Source organism: Misgurnus anguillicaudatus, chromosome 21 (assembly GCF_027580225.2).
Source record: "Misgurnus anguillicaudatus chromosome 21, ASM2758022v2, whole genome shotgun sequence".
Classification (NCBI taxonomy): Eukaryota; Metazoa; Chordata; class Actinopteri; order Cypriniformes; family Cobitidae; genus Misgurnus; species Misgurnus anguillicaudatus.
In genome coordinates this window covers 30,340,443-30,361,420 of record NC_073357.2, presented here as the reverse complement: position 1 = coordinate 30,361,420, position 20,978 = coordinate 30,340,443, and the positions used below count along the sequence as shown (strand labels likewise).

The window sequence follows — 20,978 nt, the reverse complement described above, 5'->3', positions numbered from 1 at the left end:
CGCATAGTAGCTCCTCAACGAAGAAACCCCAGACCGGTCTTCCCGTCTTTTAAAATGTTGTGGGCGGGGCTAAGATCGGCTGGCACCCAGGCTACCCAAATCGTCATATTTTTTTTTTACTTGATGCAGTTTTGGACCCGTCAGTGGGTCCATATTAAAAGTGCAATGTTGGACTTTTAGTGGCATCTAGCAATGAGACTGAGACTGAAATGCAACCAACTGCTCAATCGACAGCTCATACCTTCTTTTTGAAAGGCGGCATAGTGAAGCTATGGTAGCCGCCACATCGTCTGAAACAACGTAGTAACAAAACGTGATCTACAGAACAGTTTAACCATTTAGGGCTACTGTAGAAACATGACAACACAAACTGGCAGCTCATACCTTCTTTTTGAAAGGCGGCATAGTGAAGCTATGGTAGCCGCCACATCGTCTGAAACAACGTAGTAACAAAACGTGATCTACAGAACAGTTTGTCCATTTAGGGCTACTGTAGAAACATGACAACACAAACTGGCAACTTCCAGTAAGGGGACCTGGGTGTTAAAAATAAAAACGGCTCATTCGAAGGTAATAAAAACAATACAGTTCAGTATGTAGGGTGTTTATACACCACTGACAATATAGTTATGTATATTATATTGCATTTCTGTCAAGAGATTTTTCTAAAAGTTCCACATTGCGCATTTAAAGCTTGTGTACTGGTTTTGAAAGTTCTACCTCAACACTCTTAAAGGGGAAACATGTTTGTTCCATGTTTAAGTGCTATAATTGGGTTCCCAGTGCTTAATCAACCTAGAAAATGTGAAAAAAATTAACCCAGTAACTTAGTTTGGGTAAACCATTCTCTGCAATCCAAAATAGGTCATTGAAATTTGTCTCCCCTTGTGACGTCAGAAGGGGAAAATAATGCCCCTTAATCTGCACTATCCAACCACGGCACTGTCATTTAGTGCAGAGATCAGCTCACTTGGATTTAAAAGGACACACCCAAAAACTCCCGTTTTTTGCTTACACCTACAAAGTGGCAAAATCAGTATTGTATCAGGTCAGTATTTAACTCTTTCGCCGCCAGCATTTTTCATGATTTTCACAAAAGTTTAATGCCTTCCAGAAAATGCTCCTTTTTAAATGTATAAACATACAATATATGAATTAAAAGAACAGACCCTCTGCTTTCAAACAAAAAAATCTGTTTCATCCTACCTTCATGTGTTCTGTTTTTATCACCTCTCAAATATGTGTAGGTTTTATCAAAAACACTTAATTTTGAGCAAAAAGCTGAGATAATTCCATTTTTGTGAAGGAATTTTGATAGAGATCAGATGCAGAGTGACCTTTAAAACATGCAAGGACATACAGCTGTTTGCCCTAGGGCAATACTTCCGGGTTTTATAAGTTGCGGAATAATAATAGCGGTTTTGCAGATTGACGAGATAACTCGTCAATGGCGGGGAAAGAGTTAAAAGTAAATTCTTAATTTTATGCAAAATACAAAATCTGCCATGTTATTCTGAATATATAAGGAAAATCGAGCAGGACCAAAACATTTTACAGCTGATTTCTGTGAAAAAAGTTTAGCAATGACGTCCCAAGTATAACCGCAGCAATGACGGTGTTCTTAATATGACAAAGTACGTGTTTTGATTAATGCCATTAATGTTTATTTTTTTATTCAGTGTATACCATTAGTCGAATAAATGAATATAACATGGCAAAGATGAATGCACATTTATATACTGATTCAATAGATTTATAGCTTTTTGAAAAAAAACGTCATGGATCTATTGCATTTTGTCGAAAAATAATGGATTTGAATTGTTTGTTTTTATAACCTAAAGATGCTATGTGAAAGTTTGTAACAGAAAATAGTTTTTTTCAAACACGTTTTTACAGAAATTAGTCCAAACGGATTTATTGCGTTTTGGAACCAAACTCTTCAAATTCTTCACATATGTACTCTAGGGACACCAAAGATTTTATTTGACATCTTAAAAAAAGTCTTGTGAAATGTCCCCATTGTGAAATGTAGAAATGGCAATCCTTAGGAAATACTCCTTGTTAGCCAAGGATTATTATGCATAGCATGGTTATCTGCATTGGTTGTTATTAGGTTCCATTTTAATTCCAAAAACATCCACTGAAATATCTACACATTTTCCATTTCAACAAGGAAATGTGTATTTCTGGACAGCATCTCAGAGTAAGTTGAAGGTCTACAGAGATCATCTTCATCACATGCCTTGGAGACATGCAGTTAATATCATCACAGACCTTTCCCATCCCTGTCACCACCAAGACTACCTTCTGGCAAATGGTTCAGTTCAATCAAAGACCACAACCTCCCATGGCTTGATCAGCTTTCATTTGTCACACTGTGGCTTTCTGGTCCAATCTGTCTCAACTACAATCATACGCTCATCTTTAGCAATGACTATACAACCTCTCTTTTGAATACTACCTTTAAACCAATGAGCTTCTCTCATCTTACATTGCTAATGGAATCAGGCTTATATTACATGCAGCTGTCAAATAAACCATTTTCTGTACAAACAGCTGCACACACGATTATTCCATCTTTTGTCTGCTTTGTATTATTTAGCTCTCCAAATATATAAAAAAATAGTGTTGTGTATGTTAAACTTACAAATTCTTAATGTGCGCAAACTCTTTATTTTTTCTATTTAAATGTATTTTGATAGTTCCCAGTTCTGCTCCATGCATACTTGCTGCTGCTGTCGTAACCAGAGTCTGTCATACATGAAAAATCATGCCAACAGCTTTGCGACAGATGACTGCCTATAATCCCTAATACATCTGTAGCCCACATCCCAGCACTTTGTGCCTTTTTAAATTGGTCCCTTTTCTGATGTTTTGAGGTCATGCACATGGTTTAGGCCGTTGAGGTTCATTTAAGGGCATTGTGTGATCCATATGCACACCCTTATAAAGTACAAAGCCATGTTGATGCTTTAGTAGCACGGCTTATGTCTGAAATCCATAGATATTGTAATTAGTGGCGTGTCTAAATTTGATGATGTGTCTAATATAGCCTGGCGATATGGGTGCCAAAAGCAAGGCCTAATTAGATTTAAATAGGAGAACAGGAAGAAAGACTAATATCGCAGCCCCCTTCACCTGGGCCTATGGAGAGGACTCACACTGAGGTACCCAGCTAACTGATCAAATCTATCCAATTACTGTAATCCTGCACCACAGTGACCTCTGCATCATCATTGGTTTCCGCTGTTTTCATTTAAAGATGGAAAAACAAAGCAATAGAAGCAAAACCTTAAGATATATAATTTCTTATTCAGTTTCTCGAAAGATCCACTAGTCTACCATGAAGACGAAATAATTGTGCTGTAATGCTTCGAAACGATTCCTTGACTTTTTCCCTTTTGCTCTAAACCTTAAATACATCAAAAGGACACCACATTGATTTGATTTTTTTGATATCTACAAAAATGGAACTTGAAATGAAGGCCATAGATCCGGATCCTATCTTTATAATGGAAAGTACATGGTCTGACAGTTTCAAATGCAAAAACCTATCTGTACATATTCCACAGAGATAAGGTCTTTAAAGGGTTGGATGGGCGGAAAAGACGACGACAGGGTGCACACCAATTATTAATAGCAAATGATTTTCTTACCCCCCCCAACCTTTTTTTATTTGTTTGGAAGAAATGTTTGACAAGCCTTAAAGGAAAAATGTGCCTACCGTTAAGATATGAATCAAGTGGCAGATAGCAGGATATGCTTTTTAGTGACATGGAATGACACGGGAAGGTCAGCAGCACTTGTATCTGTTAAATGGATTGGATTAAGTAGGAGCTGCCTCTTCAGTTTGCGTCCTCCGTCTACGTTTCCTTTTTTGTTCTGCAGGACCGAAATGGGGGAAGGGTCGACTACCAAGATTCCAAGCTTTGCAAAGAATGATGACAGGTTGCACTCTTCTGTATAAAACCCCAAAATACCAGTTTGCTGATGTCAGAGTCAACATTATGTACTTTCATTTAGTCATTTCCTCTGTCGTTTTAGATTTAAAATGTGCTGAGGCTATATAGGGCCTTCTAAAAGCATATCTCTGCTGGCTTTTTTGATAAACAACAAGAGGTTTCTCCGAGATGGCAGAAACGAGATGATTAGCTCAGACAGAATGCAGCTCTCCGCGCATCAGCTAACTCATTCCGGAGGTTGTTCTAGCTGCCGAGACACAAAGAGCATTAAATCTAGGTTAGGAGGCCTGTCGTGATGCGATGGTGTCATTCAGTTACCCACAAGGCCGAATTCATTCAGGTAATTACAGAAGAGAAAAGCACCAAGGTTACTCTTTATATGGGCCTTAAGTAGTTATCTACAGAAAGGGTTAAGCTCACCGTGGCTAACTTTTCAAATACTGTACGCGTTGTTAAAAGGTGGGTGGAAATGTGGTGGGGGCCTAAACCAATTACGTGTGGTTCTCCTGAGGTGGGGGGGAGAACGACCTTTGTGTATAATTAGTTCTCTTATTTAAAGCAAAGATTTTGAATAGAATAACTAATTAGCTGTCATAAAAGGCAAATTAAAGATTTTTGTGTCATCCCTTGGGGAACTAAAGGAACCCGATTCCCAAGCTCATTCTTTCTCATGCACACACACACACACACGCACACAAACACAGACACACTTTTTCTCACAGACGAGCTCTCTCTCCTCATTAAGACTGTTTCTAGTTCTGTAGAAGGCTGACAGGAGAGCACTGTTGGCATACCTGCAGAGTGCACCTCTAACAAGCCATGAAATGCAGGTAGAAAACGACCGCCCTCAGCTAGTGTGGCTTCAATTTAAAGGCTTTTTACCTTCATTTATACCCAACATTGGTATTTATAGCGAGTTTTGTGATCCTAATGCGGCGGCTTCAAGGGGGCCGTATTGGGGCCCGAGGGGGGGCGGGGGAGGAGGCCGGTAGAGGGAAGCACGCTTCTAATTGATGGATTCCGTGAGCCGTTCTAGACCAATTAGCTTTCCTTGTTTTTCAGTTCTGATGAAGAAATAAGATGGTTGAATACCACCAGAGCTCTTATTCATAAATTAAACTAACAAGCCCTCGCGTTTTTTTGCCCTCTTGCTCGCTCTTTCAGTCTTTCCAAGCTGCGTTCACGTTATTACAGAGGAAATGATAATTATATTCATAGCACAGCTGATGTGCGGATGTCCGGGACCACGTAACATGTCATGATCCGATAACCGAGAGAAAAAAGTGTGTGATAAATTCGATGTGAGAATTTTAAGGTTAGTCCAGTTAGGGTAGGATACAAAAAAAAAAACATTAATATGCTGATAGGTGCATGCAGGGTACTGGATAATGGAGCTCGTGCCCACTGGCATACATTTGTTGGTCATTACAGTAGAACCATTACCGGACATTAAAGCTGGAGCCAAATAAGAGCTGCTGCCCGTGACCTCTGCACCCAGCCATCAGCATACTCTTAACGGACATCTCCCCCATACAAATGCACTAACAATCAGCTAAGCACTAGCATTAGAGAAACATGGTAACATGAAAGAAAGAAATCAGATTATGGTCTCCAAATGCATCAATTTAATTCAGATATCTAAAACACAACAGGTTATTTTGGAATGCATTTACTTTAAAATGACAAAATTGTACAAATGGCTAATTCGTGTCCAGATGATTCTGGAGCTGAGGCTTTTAATGGTCCGACCACTTGGAACCGATACGTTAGCGATTGAGAGGTTGGGGAACGGTGGGGGGGTGGTGTTAAAGGGGGCATCACACCGAGCTTTCTGAAAGAAATGTGTTTTGAAAGCAGAGAGCAAAAGAGAGGTATAGAGAGAGGGAGAGTGCCGGTTTAGCTCTGTGTTCTATTAGACAGATCAATAGCTCAGTGTACAGAGAGTGTCTTAAGAGCTGTTGTCCTGCGCTTTCAGCTGTGGCAGACCTGTTAGTGCTGGCAGAGGGGTGCCGAGTGCCAGCGTTACCAGCTCTGGCCCGGGGGCGGCTTTTAGTGCAAACACAAATGTCAGACCACAGATAGACTATTAGTGTTTAGTGCAGTTATTAAATGGACTTTATTTGTCCTTTAGGAGGCTAAAAGGCACGCTTAAAGGGGGGAGCTTACATGACAGCAGGGCAATTTAGCTGGTTTGGTTACTCTTCACTGGTTGCAATGCAGGAACATGAGCATGAGTGGGAAAGGAGAGCTTGTGTGTGTGTGTGTGTGTGTGTGTGTGTGTGTGTGTGTGTGTGTGTGTGTGTGTGTGTGTGTGTGTGTGTGTGTGTGTGTGTGTGTGTGGAAGGCACTTAGGCCATAGCATATCTCACTGGAAGCTGAGAGCAGCCTTCTTGCGGTCAACAGTGCTCTAAAAGGTTAATGTTGATCTATACCAAACAAAGCCCATGGGAGGCTTTTAGCATGGCCAACAGTTCTTATACTGATGAAATAGGGCCATGGCTAATCTCCCAAACAACATAAATACCTCTGTCAGCTATCTAAATAGAGATGGTCCTGGGGCATCCCAACACACAGATGCATTCAAATCTCCAATAAACTGTGCATGTCAAAATGCCAAAAAGTGACATCTGTTCTTTTCAACGGGGGCAGGGATGGATAAATGTATGACCCACGCACCTATCTGTACTGTTAAAGCATCCAAAGCTAATGCATATGAAACAGCCACCACATGCGCCAAGGCTCGAGCTTCAAAGTTCCCGCCAACCTTATCGAAATACGGCGAAGGTGCAAAATTTGCAGGTTAAGCCCAGGCAGTAAATCACACGCTCTCTCTGTTTGTCTTCCTATTGCCACAGGTGTTCCGATGCTCTCCGTCCAGCCCAAAGGAAAACAGAAGGGATGCGCCGGCTGCAACCGCAAGATTAAAGACCGCTATCTGCTCAAGGCCCTGGACAAATACTGGCACGAAGACTGCCTGAAATGTGCCTGCTGCGACTGCCGCCTGGGGGAGGTGGGCTCCACCCTGTACACCAAAGCCAATCTCATCCTCTGTCGCAGGGACTACCTGAGGTAAGAACACGATCCAGTCAAAGTGCTGCCAAAGCAGAAAGGGCTTGTTACACCTCAGGCTGCATGACATTCAGAAACGTACACCCTCATCTAACAGGCAATGATTGCCACCCTTCTATTCTCATTCCTGGCCACATCTTCTCTCTCTCTCCTGTTGCGTTTATCGGCTAACTGCGGGGATAGATTTATTTAGCGTGTAAATGATGTTTTCTTTGAGGCTGTTGCAGAAGATTAAGTGCGTGTTCGTTCTTCATTGCAGCAAGCGACCTGGACTCTGTTTGTTCCAATTAAATCGCAGTTGTGTATGCGAGCAAACACCTCCGAGTGACATCTCGTACCGATTGTTTAGGTTTAGCCGGTTGAGGTTTCATGTTAACACGAATGTGACAATCTGCCCATTTTCGCAGTTAAGTTTGTGCATGTGTGTGCGGAATTTCAGCTCACCCCATGCAGCTGAGTGGCAGAACTGCAGTCTAAGGATCTGTTTTGCCTCCTATCTCTTCGCCATCTGCTTGCTAAATTAAACATGATTATATCCTGGGCGTTAAATCCCAATCCCTGGGGTCTCCCAACCAGATCCAGCATTTATCCCCAAGCTGCTCTCCCCAAGAGCCCCCACTGATGGAGCCTTATCCAGCACTACTGGGGTTTACCCAGTAAGACACACACAGTTCAGGTTTATCATCATTTATCACCTTCCACTACTAGTCAGTGTTGTGAAAATACTGTAGAAGTGAACTGCTAATGGCTCCAACTAAGTATACTAAATCTAAATTAAATGGTAAAAAATAAAGGTGCAATTTGTAACTTTTAGAAGAATCTCTTGACACCAATGCAATATAATATACATAACTATATTATCCGTGGTGTGTAAACACCTCACATAAACCTTTAAATGAGCCGTTTTTATCTACATACACTGCGGGTCTCCTTACATGGAAGTCACCGTCATGAACAAATTGTTCTACATAGCGCGTTGTGTCACTACGTTGTTCTATGTTGCAATCACACCAGCCGCGGTAGAGGCGGCAAAAACGTGCTAATCGTGCGTAGTTGGACGCTTTAACATTTGAGTTTACTCGCTTCATTCGCGCGTGAAAGCCGTGCGTGAAATTCTAGCCATTCGAGAAATTCACGCGGAAATTCGCGTCATGGAAGGGGCTTCTGCAACTCTGCTGAGACTCCGCTCGCTTCCTGTAATCACGTCACTACTACAGCAAGGTCTTGATTGCTTAACGCGGTGTACCGCTCCGCAGGATGCCTAATTGCGTCTTTGCATTGACTTAACATGTAATTCACTCGCGCTTGCCGCCTCTACCATGTCTGGTGTGAACCCTGCATTAGACAATTACATGTTTGTCCTGTGGCAGCTACCGTGGCTTCTCATTGCGTTTCGAAATTGATGTTGGTCGCAATTTCACCACTAGATGCCGCTAAAACATATATAATACCTTTATGTTGCCAATTAAATGTACATATTTAGACAAATATTTAAAATATCTAAATCACAAGAATTTAAATGTAAACAGTGCTGATATAAATGTTGACACTGACATTTGAGTCCTGTCATTTGATCACGAAAAGTGGACGGATATGTGAGAGAAGAAAGTTGTGTAAAACAACAAAAAAAACAAGCTTCCTGTTGCCGCTTGGCTCTGATACTAATGAAATCCAGCCCACTCATCTGCTCTTCAGCCTGTGACAAATGCGTGCTACTTAATGCCTGGAGATGCTGTATATGAATTCTATTAAGGAACAAATTAGGAAATATCCGTCTCCGTGCAGGCAGAGTGAGGCGGTTTCGCAGTGTTCGTTGTAAACACTGGTGATTGAGACTCCACGCGGGGCGTCCCACCTAAACGTCACCTCCAGCGCACTGATGAACAATCAGTCCGTTCGCCTTCAGTAATGAAGCTGAAATCTCACCCAGAATTAGCCTCTCCCATACAGGGAGGCACTTCATTAAAGACGGGCGGGTGGATCAAACGGGTTTCTTTTATTTTCGGCTGGGTTTTCTGGAGCCCTGCCATGCGCACATTAATTATGAGCTGCGCTCCTTCTGCGTTTGTCCTTCAGGAGTACTGTAGAGCTATAATGAACCCCCCACCCACAGCAAAACATGCACCCCTATCACTGCACAAACTAGCATTTGCTATTGCTTTGGACTGTTTCCTTACTGCATCAGTAAATGGTGGATTTATAAGCTCTAGACAATAGATATTTATCTGTTGGGGTCAAAAATCCTTCGCCTTCACAGCTAAAGTGTTTCTATGTTTGATTGCAATGACTCCCGAACCAAAAATTATTTTTAGATCTGAACCACTAGTTTATATTACAAAGGACCCATTTATGCAAGGAATAATTAATGATGAAAAAGGTTGTTATTCAGGCACACCCAAGGTGGCAATGCAGCACGATGTGTCAATTATTAGGCTTCTACCACGATTGCCACATAAATTGCTAAGACATTCCTCTTGTGGTTATTTTAAAGGGGACATTTCACAAGACTTTAAGACGTAATATAAATCTTTGGTGTCCCCAGAGTACGTATGTGAAGTTTTATCTCAAAATACCATATAGATAATTTATTATAGCATGTTAAAATTGACACTTTGTAGGTTTGAGCAAAAACGTGTTGTTTTTAAAAATATGCTCATTTTCCAGCTCCCCTAGAGTTAAACACTTGATTTTTACCGTTTTGGAATCCATTCAGCCGATCTCTGGGTCTGGCGCTACCACTTTAAGCATAGCTTAGCACAATCCATTGAATCTGATTAGATACTGATATTATGATATTACATAGTGCCCGAAAATAGTCCCCAGTCATTGAAAGTTACTAAGGGGACTATTTTCGGCTGCTGCGTAATATCACTGCGCCTCCCGCAGCCATGCCACAACAGCAAAGCTATTAACCATTACGCCAGAATGAGAGTATAGTTCCTAGCCACATCTGCCTAGAAAATCGCAACACTTAATTTTCTGTCGGTCTTAGTAGACGATGTAACTACAGAAGAGTCAAGTTATAAATAGGAAAAATATCTAAACTCTTTGGTTATTTTTAGCGTGATGCTAATGGTCTAATCAGATTCAATGGATTGTGCTAAAAGTCTTACCGCCAGACCCCGAAATCAGCTGAGTGGATTCCAAAGCGGTGAAAATCAGATGTTTAGCTCTAGAGGATCTGGAAAATGAGTATATTTTCAAAAAAAGTGGAGTGTCAAAAGGGAAGCCAAATTTGTCACAAGTGACATCACAACAGGAGCCAAATTCAATGACCTATTTTTTTACATGCTTGCAGAGAATGGTTTACCAAAACTTAGCTACTGGGTTCTTCTATTCAATATTTTCTAGGTTGATAGAAGCACTGGGGACCCAACTATTGCATATAAACATCAGAAAAAAATCAGATTTTCATGATTTGTCCCCATTTAAGACATTTGACAGGTCAGGTGTGCATTAATCAAAACATCATGCATGCCTGTGGCACATTTTTCAACCAGTCAGAATAAAGCATTCAACAGCCTCATGGTATAATATTTTCTAATCAAAGACCCTTTTAATTGAAATATTAAGTAGATGACACCTCTAGTGACAGCTCATCTTTTACTAGCCGACATGTTTGATTAAAGGGGCAAGAAAAACCTCTGCAATTTTTCAGTGTACATGTATATTGATTTTAAGATTAAGTCTGGAAAAAGTCATGTGAGTGGAAAAACATCCTAAAGGCTTTACTATACAAGCAAAGAATACACATAAAACAATGTCTTTAAATTTAACTGGGGTCCATAAGTGTGAGACTATAAACATTTATTAAAATTATAAAAATTATATTATTAATGGAAATAAATTATAAATTTGAGTGAAAAGTAAAACTCTGTTTAAATGATAGCATGTACTCGCACTACAGCAAAACCAAATGATTCATCGTATATCAAACATTGTATGCAGGGTAAAAAAATTATTCTGCACAAAATATGACATGGTCCATGTTGTAAATGTACTTGTTTTTTATTTTTATGTCCTAGCTTTTCTTTTATATACTTCAAAATATCAGATTTTAAGTAGTTTCAGACTTTTGGGCCCACTATTCAGTTGAACTTCACACGTACAGTCGTAAATTTCGGCGTCTTTGAATGCAATGCAAGTAAAGGAGCAGCTGAAGTCTAATCACAGAGAGACATTAAAGCAAAGGAAGCTGATGTCGGCTTCACAGGAGTTATGAAGAGAAACACCTGTCTACACAGAGCCACAGGGAATCATACAGAACAATGAGCAAAGGCTTTCAGCTTTAATACTAAAGTTTAGTTAAACACAAACAAGATTATGAAGGGAAAGGCTCTGTTCTTTTTTTCCTTTATTGTCTCGTTGGCTTTTTTCCTGTTCAGTGGATCTTGTGGGCAGGGGACTTTAAGATCTTCACTTGAGTTTTACGAGGCTGTGATAACATTAATGAGCTCTCAACTCGCCATAGCTTTACTTTCATGTTATCACCCGTATCTACTGTAGAAAAGAGTGCTTTGTTTTCAAGAAGATAATTAAAATGTTTGCTTGTAATGGCAAATATTCAGCACAATGGATGTTTCAGCCCTAAATGTCCTTCAACACATTTTAACACATTAAATGGCCTTGCTGATAAAATGATTGGCTTTACTTTATCTTGAATTATATTAGTTAATTGTTGTATTTCTGGTGACCTTCCAAATGAGTTTCTGTAACCCCCTAATCCACTTACATTAACCACCACCACTAAGTCTCCATTCTGAGTCAGGCCATCACAGTGCCATGAAACACTACAATTAAACAGAAACCTGGTAATTTTGTTATAGAGTCGTGTGTATGGAGTCTACTTTTAATCAAGAGTGTCCTCTGCTTTTAAACAAATTAAGGTTAATGAATTTTTCCATTAGTGAGACAGTTCTGACTAGAGGAGATACAGCTACGGCCAAATCTCACGAGATGTTGGGTTTAGGTTTGGGGGTAGGATTAGCATGAAAAAGCGCTCATTCAGCGAGATTTCGTGAGATTTTGGCCATAGCTGTATCCCTTTTAGCCACAAACCAATAACAGCCCTCTCAAACCCTCTCCTGTACTTCCCGTGACCTGATTTAGAAAAGAAGGGAAATGGGTTTTGTGATGTGATCTCTGCTGTGCAACATGATGGACGTGAGCCACAAGAAATTGTTGGGGGTCCCCAGGGACTCTCAGCACCTTTTCAGTAGCGAGTCGGGATAACACAACATTGAATTCCCAACTCCGGTTGCTTGCTCCAGCATTAAAGCATGACATTTGAAATGTGCTCGACCACAATCTGCACGCTGTTCCCTTTTAGAGAACACGGCTCTTCAGACAGACGCCTTAATCCTCCCTGCTGCCTCTGACCATGTGCGTGCGTGTCTGCAAACGTTAGGATTATGTGACCTGCTATCTGAGAACTTAGAATGCCGGTTAGATACATTTACACATTACTGTATAAAATTAAGCTTTTATCCAAAGTAACTTGCAGTGCATTAAAGGTATACACTTTATCTTGTTGTGTATCCCATTGGCACCAAACCCATGATCTAGCGTCGCTGAGCCACGCTCTACCAACTGAGCTGCACCAGTTTTTTTTTTTTTGTATATAAAAGTGTTTTTTAATGCCATACCACAATTGGGTGTCATCCTGTCAAATGCTGTGGCAAATGATTTGGCATGGTATTTACAAAAACTGTATTTACCTAGGCATAGATAACTACCGGTAGTAAGAGCTCTGTACATGGTAATGACATATCGTGAGCCTCAAACATGTTTGTTACCGCAAAAGACTGCACGCAAAAGACAGCTGGAAAGCAGGCCAATCTCAACATAACACCGACTGTGTCACAGTCGAGATGTACGCCCCCAACATTAAATTACACATTAATTACAAAGTTGTTAAAATGTTTACTAATGTGAGCTACAGGCATGAGCCTCAGAGCAGAGCGAGCAGAGCTCAACATTATTATTCATGACCCTTCCAAATAGGGCAAAAATAGACCAACTTCATTCAAAGGACAAATCCTAGGGTTGTAAATGGACATGTAAAAGCGTTTCTGGATATTTTTTGCACTTAAAGTTACATGCCTTTCTATGTAAATATCAAAGAACAATTTACTATACTATTTCAATGCATTTTTGGCACCTTTAAAAAATATTTTAATTGGTAACACCTCCCTTTAAGAGCACCCATCTTCCGATTCACTTTTTCCTTTGGTGTGTAAGTGTGTATTAGTACAACAGGTGCATACCCCAAAGTAAACGATGACGCAAGTTATCGTCTCCAACGTAAATCTCTTTTTCTGGACTACAACAAACACACAGATTGTAGGCAACAGTTTACTTCCTGGCATTGGTGATGAAGACAAGACCGACATTATCATAATTCCTCCCGCTTCTAAATCACAGCCTGTAAGTTAACTCCTGTCAGCATTGCATTGTGACCTAATCTTTCAAACATGGTAAGAAGAGTCACATTTCCTGCTTACGTCAGAGGTATTCAGGCCAATCACACATACAGATTAGCTGGCAAATCAGGGACACAGAGCTTTTTAGATCGATGAGTTTTGTACAAAATCAGTGCGTTTCAGGAAGACCGGAATATCAGGAGCTACAAAAATGTATGGTATATTCATAGACTGTAAAAAAAATAGAAGTAGTGCCCATGATGTCACCCATAGGTTTCTAAAGATCATTTTTTAAACTTAAAGTAGGTGCTGCCTGCCGTCGCCATCTTGGCCGCGCATCACTTGCAGATATCCGAAAATGGGTAAAGAGGTGGGACGTGGGTGGTTGCTGAAACCACTGCCCCCCATTTTCACTCTAGTGATAGCAGTGGCAGTTCAACCGTCACTCAAGTGGCCACGCCCTTAATTATGCAGAACGTTAATATAAATTAAACGAATGAGTTACAAAAAAATTCACCCCTCTCACAGTTGCCATAAAGGGCAAAATTAGCTATAAAGACCAAAAACAAGTTTTGTACCAGGCTATAAACATTTTCTACTGTAAACTTGGGCATTTTAACAGGGGGGGTCTATTTTAGAGGTCTTCTCGGAATGTACCCGACCCGAATCATGCATAAACATTTTTTTTAAAAGAAAGACCCGACCTGAGACAAACCTTAGTCCAACCCGAACTAGTGGCAATTTTTTTAACCCGACTGGGCCTGAATGTAAACAGCACGGACGTGTGCATTCTGCAGACCCACACGCAGCAGTCAGACAGAAAGAAACTTTGGTGGCCTCACAACCAATTTGGCGAGCTGCTCCATTTGTTTTACTTTGTTATTTGACGATGACACCAAGGTAACCGCTAAAATGCACATTTAAAATTGACTGACATGTCTGTCTTAACGAAAATTAACCTACCGCCAGCCACACAATGTCGCAAGCGCTCTTGGCAAACAGATGAGAGGTTTGAAAAGGACATTGATGCACACGTGAGAGAGTTCAGGTCTTCTCGGGTCCGTTCGGCAACAACACGTTCATTTTAAATTACCCGAGACTCGATGCCACTATTATTGTACCCTCGGGTTTTCGGATCTAAGTGGACCCGTGAAGACTTCTATGGAAATTGACTCCCTTTTGGAGCCAGCCTGTAGTGGCCAGTCGACGAATTGCAGTTCAAATCACTTTCGTGTTGCCTTTATAAGAGAGATCAGAATGTTGCCCCTTGGGTATATTATAATAATGTGTTTTTGAACCATAAACCACGCGAACACATTGTATTATACCAAATACACAAAGTGCACCAACTTCATTGCTAAAAAACATTATTTTAAGTTTAAAAAAAGTTGAAAAAGCTTATATTTTTAGGTGTTACGGATTTAAATCATTTTTTAAGGTTTTCACATTAAATTGTCTCACTTTAAGATAAAAAATTAAGTTACATCTTAAATTACTTCAATTGGTAAGATCAAAGTAGATCAAACTTTTTGTCTTTTTAGTCCCACTTTTTATTAGTCATCTACTTAATGATAAATGATACAGTAGGTAAGACTAATTTAATTGTACTTTTTTATTCCTACACTAATTTTTTGCTGCCTCATATTTTTAGGTACAAAGTAGTTTTAAAAGTCATTTCAACTTTTATTTTAATGAGTTGAAGTAATGTAAAAAAATTTAAAATATTAAGTTACATCAGCTTACCACTGGACAAGATTTAAAATAGTAAGTTGAAATCACTTTGAAACTATGAATAAAAATTAAAGGCAGCAAATTACTTTTTACAGTGTAGTGTAATTATATGTGCATGTTTTGTAACTCAAAACGTAACATATACAATATAACATGCATACATACGCACGTGCACACACACAGATTCTACACTGGCCCTGAAATAAAGCTGCAGTCTGATAAGCATTATTTTAATAAGCTTTTGTGAGGCAACACCTCGGCGAGGTTGCACGGCCTCCTCAGAGTGTCAGAGTTCCACATAAACACTTTTTACTGGAGCAGTAACCCGATCTAACAATGGCTCTTTTTAACACCTCGCCTATCTGATATAACAACATGCCCTCTCCCACCACAAGACTGCGCACCGCTCGGGTCTGCCGCTTTAATTAACAGCGAGGTCTGTTGGATAGATGCAGTCGAGAGAGACTAATTTGGACTCGTAGCAACTTTGTTCGGTTTTCCCCTCTTTCCATCCGAAAACTTGAGAAGAGTGTTTAGCATACAGTTATTCTTCCCCTTCCCTCTCTCGTTTCTTCTCCCTTTGTGCATTGCAGGTTTTAGAAGATTGTATATCTAGATCTCAGATTCCACATCTTAAACATGTTGTGTGTTGAAAATTCAAATCTGATGCAAAGGACAGCGATCTACCTTGATGCCTCTTGCTCTGTTAGCGACCTTGATGTTCTAATAAGCTTAAACAAACAGCTGAGAAATTTAACTGGTGTTTCACTTTTTTGCGAGCATCTACTTGCATACCTCAACAACAACATCCCCAACATCTTTCTCAGCTTATAGCAGGTCACAGAGGAAGAAGAGGCATAAAAGAGGAAAGGAAGATAGATGCAATATCCTTGCAGGGGGAATCTTTTGAACTGTTGACTATGTTATAATATTTAGCCTCTTGTGTAAAATCCAGCTGCCTTTGGTCTGAGCAAAGTCTCATTAGTTACTCCGGATTTAAAAGAGAAAGAGGGAAAAAAAACTTTGAGCAGCTCAATTGCTCGCCTCAGACCTGTTTTCTTCGCTTTTGCAATGTGCTAGGCGAAAGCTCTTTGAAGAAGGGGATTAGAACCATGTGATCATTTTAATTAGATCATTAGCTAAGAATTAACATCTAGGTTTGTACCCTCATTAACAAAAAATACCTAACGTGCGCCAAACTGGCTGTACGTATTGCATTAGATGACTTTTTTTATTCTACTTCGTTGCCTTTTTTGGTTAGTTGTGCGATCGCATAAATGCTTCGAACGGTACGAGTGAGTAAATCTGCTTTTTGTGTTTTCTCTCACAGGCTCTTTGGTACGACGGGGAACTGCGCAGCCTGCAGTAAACTGATCCCAGCCTTTGAAATGGTGATGAGGGCCAGAGATAATGTTTACCATTTGGACTGTTTTGCCTGTCAGCTTTGTAACCAGAGGTAAGGAGAGAAAGATCACAACAATGCTGGAAGATCGTCTTTCTTTCAAATCTATAAATGCAAAAGTTATTAGCTCACAGAAAGCGCCATCGCTCATGTAATGACCAGGAGCAAAAAATACTTGGATGATTCTTTCTCTCTTTTTGCCCCGTGTCACATAACTTTACATAATCTTTCACTGGTTTACTTTTTGAATTAGCACCCTGTTACTGTGCACTTTTCGGCCTCAACCTGTTGCACATTTTGTCCTGGTTTGTATTTGTGACTAGAAACAGAGTAAAATTAGACCAATACTAAACCCTATCAAACTGCGAATGCAGTTCAACACCGAAAGCAGCCAAAAAGCTCTTACTCAATATGTGGCCAAGCCGAGCATGTTATCACTATGTGTCTCACCGGGGGAATTAAGCAACCGGGCGAATGAACTTTTCAAGGATCCTCCTTCCAAACATTCCTAGTGAGCAAAGAAGTGTGACAGTGTCTTAAACGCTACTAGTAAAATAGCCTCTCTGCAACACTAAATAGCAAGCTGTAATAATTACAAACAGGTCAAACTTCATCATTTCAGGGCAAATACTTTTTCTTCAGAGCATATATCTGCCCAAATAGGTTCTACTTAATGCGGCAATGCTGCAATCAAAGAAATGAAGCATCTGTTAGGAGGGAGGGAGGAATAAATAGTCAGTGGCAGTCATTTGGTGAGCACCAGGTGTGTAATAAAGTTTGCTGAGCGAAGCCTTTCCGCTGTCGGATGGTGCAAGAGGAGCGCGGCTTTCCCATGATCCTCTCTGCTACGCTCTATTCCTCTGCCAGCACAACACGTCGGTGTGCCACCGATTGATAAGAAACAACATTATGGGCAGAGCTTTGTCGCGGCAGCTCTATTGTCCATACAACATGCATTGCTTTCATGTGCAAACTTGTTAAATCTAAAAATGCAGTGCACACATGGAATGTTGTTCTCTTTAATTGGCATGAAATTTAATGGGAAGTTTATAGAGGCTAACAATTTATATTTTGGCACCAAGCCCCAACATCGAGGCATAAAGCTCATTGGTGGCGTTTCCTTGGAAACTGGTGTGATGCTTTTTTCGTGAAAGAGAAGTGAGGGTGGGATGCTTTCATTGGATGCCAATCCTTTTCTGCTTTGAAATACGCAATTGCTTTTGTAAACGACTTTTTATTTACAGCTGCACGAAACCCGATCTCACGGGAATGCGGGTTGGCTAATTCATATGAATTTGTACAAAGTAAATCGTATAGAAGTGAAGGGGAGAGCGGGGCACAACCTAACGCTTTTGGGTTTTGGCTCAATCATTCAAAAAATATTTGAGTTTGATTTAATTATATTTTTACACAAGTAACACACACATCTCTGCTACAAATGAACATTTGAAGTTTGTTTCTAGTACTTACCATCCTTGGACAATTACACCAAACGTGACAGAAGTGCAAACGTTACAACTTACCTCATAGGTGGGGGTTATTGCAACAGGCAAGTTTTCAGGCAAATATTTCAATACTATATTGTCTATATACTTGAAGTGGATATTGTTTATATATCTATCTATACTAGATCTGTCTACACTGTATTCATTCATCCAGCCTTTTTCTAACCATAGTTCAATAATAAATGGATACAAATGTCTAAATATGTGAGAAAAAGCAGCACAATTATGACAATTTTTTATATGTGATCCAGTCTGTAATAATCATACTACAGTTTCAAAAATCTAATTCTGAGATAATTAAAGTCTGATTTTAGCCATTCATTTCATTATGATTTTAATATTTGACATGACCTTATTTAATCAATATTAAAGATATGAACAAAAATAAATTTGACACACAATTTTTTTATAAGACCGGCACATTTATTTTGTTGGCAGCCAGAAATCATTCGTGTGTAGGCTATTTAAAACAACGGCAAGAATTACGATAACGTTTGCTGTTTTCATATCGTAAGTGCTGAGGGGTTAGTTGTAACACAGTGTTACAATTAACCCCGCTGGGTCAAAATATTTTCAAGCCCACCAAAAAAGTTGCTGCAGACATATTTCAAAACAATGCTATGTTTTAATCAACAAGACACTGATTAATATGACATAACATTGGATTTGGTATCTTACACACCCAACTTAGAAACCGGAAAAAACGTATGATGAAAAAATGAACTTGCATGACACCAAAACACTCGTTCATCAATAACTCTCTGGAAAAACATTATACATTTCCAATAATTTGCGGGAGATCGTCTTTTGGCAGCGTAAAAAAATACCGGAAAACCAAAAAGCTCAACCTTGTGCAACAATGTAAACAGTCCATGTTACAACTAACCCTGCGTTAGTTTTTGCCCTGCGCACCCCTACAATTTTCTGAGTAAAAAACAATGATACCTCACCCCTACACCCAACGTCATGGGGGCAAAAATCATACAAAAACCACCTTGTAAAATACAACAAGTGCCATGAGATTGTGTTGGCTGCACTTTTTTGCCGCATCACAAAAGACAAAGGCCAGTTTTCATTTGCTTTGATGTAAATTAACAAATTAATATAAACTTGCTATATTTCAAACCAAACTGTCAATGGAAAATCTTCATCTTTCCTTGAATAAAAACCAATTTATGATCCAAATAATTAAAACGCCAAATTACCACAATACATTATTTAATGTGAGGAAATTATAACGATACATTTTGTTGTATTTGTTGCTGTTTTGGTTTCTCTTAAAATGTTGATGTGGTGTGAAAAAAGCCTTGACTTGCTCTACAAGTAAATCCATTTTTGTTTACCTGTGCTTTTGTTTGGTTTCCTTGCAGGTTTTGTGTGGGCGATAAGTTTTTCCTAAAGAACAACATGATTCTGTGTCAGATGGACTATGAGGAGGGTCAGCTCAACGGGAGCTTTGAGACACAAGTTCAATAGCCAATCAAAGAACGGCAGCGGCAGGTCTCGGTCCACACACGCATACACGCGCCCGTGTGCGACGGACGTTCTGCTGCACTCAGAAGATGAGCATCTGTCTGCTTGCCTGCAATACTTTTTACAGTAAAAGCCCTATTGGTCCCTGAGGACTCTATTGTAAATGTACTACTTTTTGGCCCTTTCCGTCCCCAACACTGAGCAGTTACACGTTTTGATGTACAGTTGTGCCTGCTTAGCTGAGCACTGTATTGCCTGTATGGTTTTTGTGACGTTTTTCTGTTTTGTTCTCTTACACTTCTTTCTTTCTCGCTCTCTCTCTCTTTCTCTCTCTCTCGCTCTCTATTGTTCTTTCTAATGCTTCTCTAAGGGTATGTACAGTCTGTTTTTCTGTATATATAAACTGGAACATTTATTTTATGAAACTGTAATGCAATTTTATTACCAGTGTGAATTAAAAAGATTCTTAAATGTTCATAGTTGTTTGTTTTCTGATCCCAGAACCAAAGTTTAAAGAGGCTGGCCCACGTACAGTATGTAATTATTGAACTCTCTTAAAATGACTAAAGCTTCAAAAACATTTATCAAACCACAACAAATGAATAAAAGGAATTTTATATAAAGAGTGGCAGCATATTTTAATTGCTGATGGACTAAGACAAGTTGTTTTCAGATGAATAAAGTACAATCTTATTTCGAATAAAGCAAATTGATTCAAAAACTTGGTTGTTGCTGTTGTTGTAATGTAATCAAGGTATTGAGCTCTACACCTGAAACCCTGTCATGCTAAATGTGTTGTGATTTCATCATAAATACTGAATGATTTGCTTGAACTTGCACTTAAACATACACATTAATTCTAATCGTTACCATCGGCGACTATGACTTTTTTCAGTATGAATCATATGACATAATTCAATATATCTCAAAATATGACTAGGCTTTTCTATACAAGGGCTCGTAATGAAAAATAACAGCATGGTATTTATACGACAAACATACAGAACAATTTGTCGTGCCACCCTGGGATTTTTTTGTCTGTCTGTGGCATAGAGGCATTGTGAGCGTAAAACTGCTTCGTCAAAAGCGTTGCTTTTCCGAATGGCTTTCAGGAACAAAAGAAGTGCAATTAAAGGATTGCGACTGAGGTGACACAATCTTCTGTCCCATTACTTTTGATTTTCATCTGTTGGTGGTAATTCTTGTTTCTATGAGCTCTGAACCACGGGAGAGCTGCTTCAAGGAGGATCTGCCATTTAAAGCAATTAGTTTCATTCAATGTGGAGAAGAAATGGGAAGGGAATCAGTTGGGGTCTTACAGCATATTGAAATTTCATTTACAGATGTCCAATACTTAAAGCAGGCTCTTCGCTATAGTTTTGCTAAATGGAGCCTTTTATGCTATTCATACAGA

At 39.7% G+C, this 20,978-nt stretch overlaps 1 protein-coding gene and 1 long non-coding RNA gene across 3 annotated transcripts in view; one reads left to right on the top strand and one right to left on the bottom strand.

The window, feature by feature from the left end:
- Window positions 1-20,039, top strand: part of lmo1 (LIM domain only 1) — a 34,395-nt gene extending 14,356 nt beyond the window's left edge. The window contains exons 2-4 of the mRNA XM_055201772.2: window positions 6,818-7,031; window positions 16,515-16,640; window positions 19,462-20,039. Coding sequence (XP_055057747.1) covers window positions 6,818-7,031; window positions 16,515-16,640; window positions 19,462-19,567 — 446 coding nt within the window. The 3' untranslated portion in view covers window positions 19,568-20,039. The remainder of the gene's footprint in view (window positions 1-6,817; window positions 7,032-16,514; window positions 16,641-19,461) is intronic.
- Window positions 1-20,978, bottom strand: part of LOC129442012 (uncharacterized) — a 156,149-nt gene that overhangs the window by 110,680 nt on the left and 24,491 nt on the right. The gene's annotated exons all lie outside the window — the stretch shown is intronic.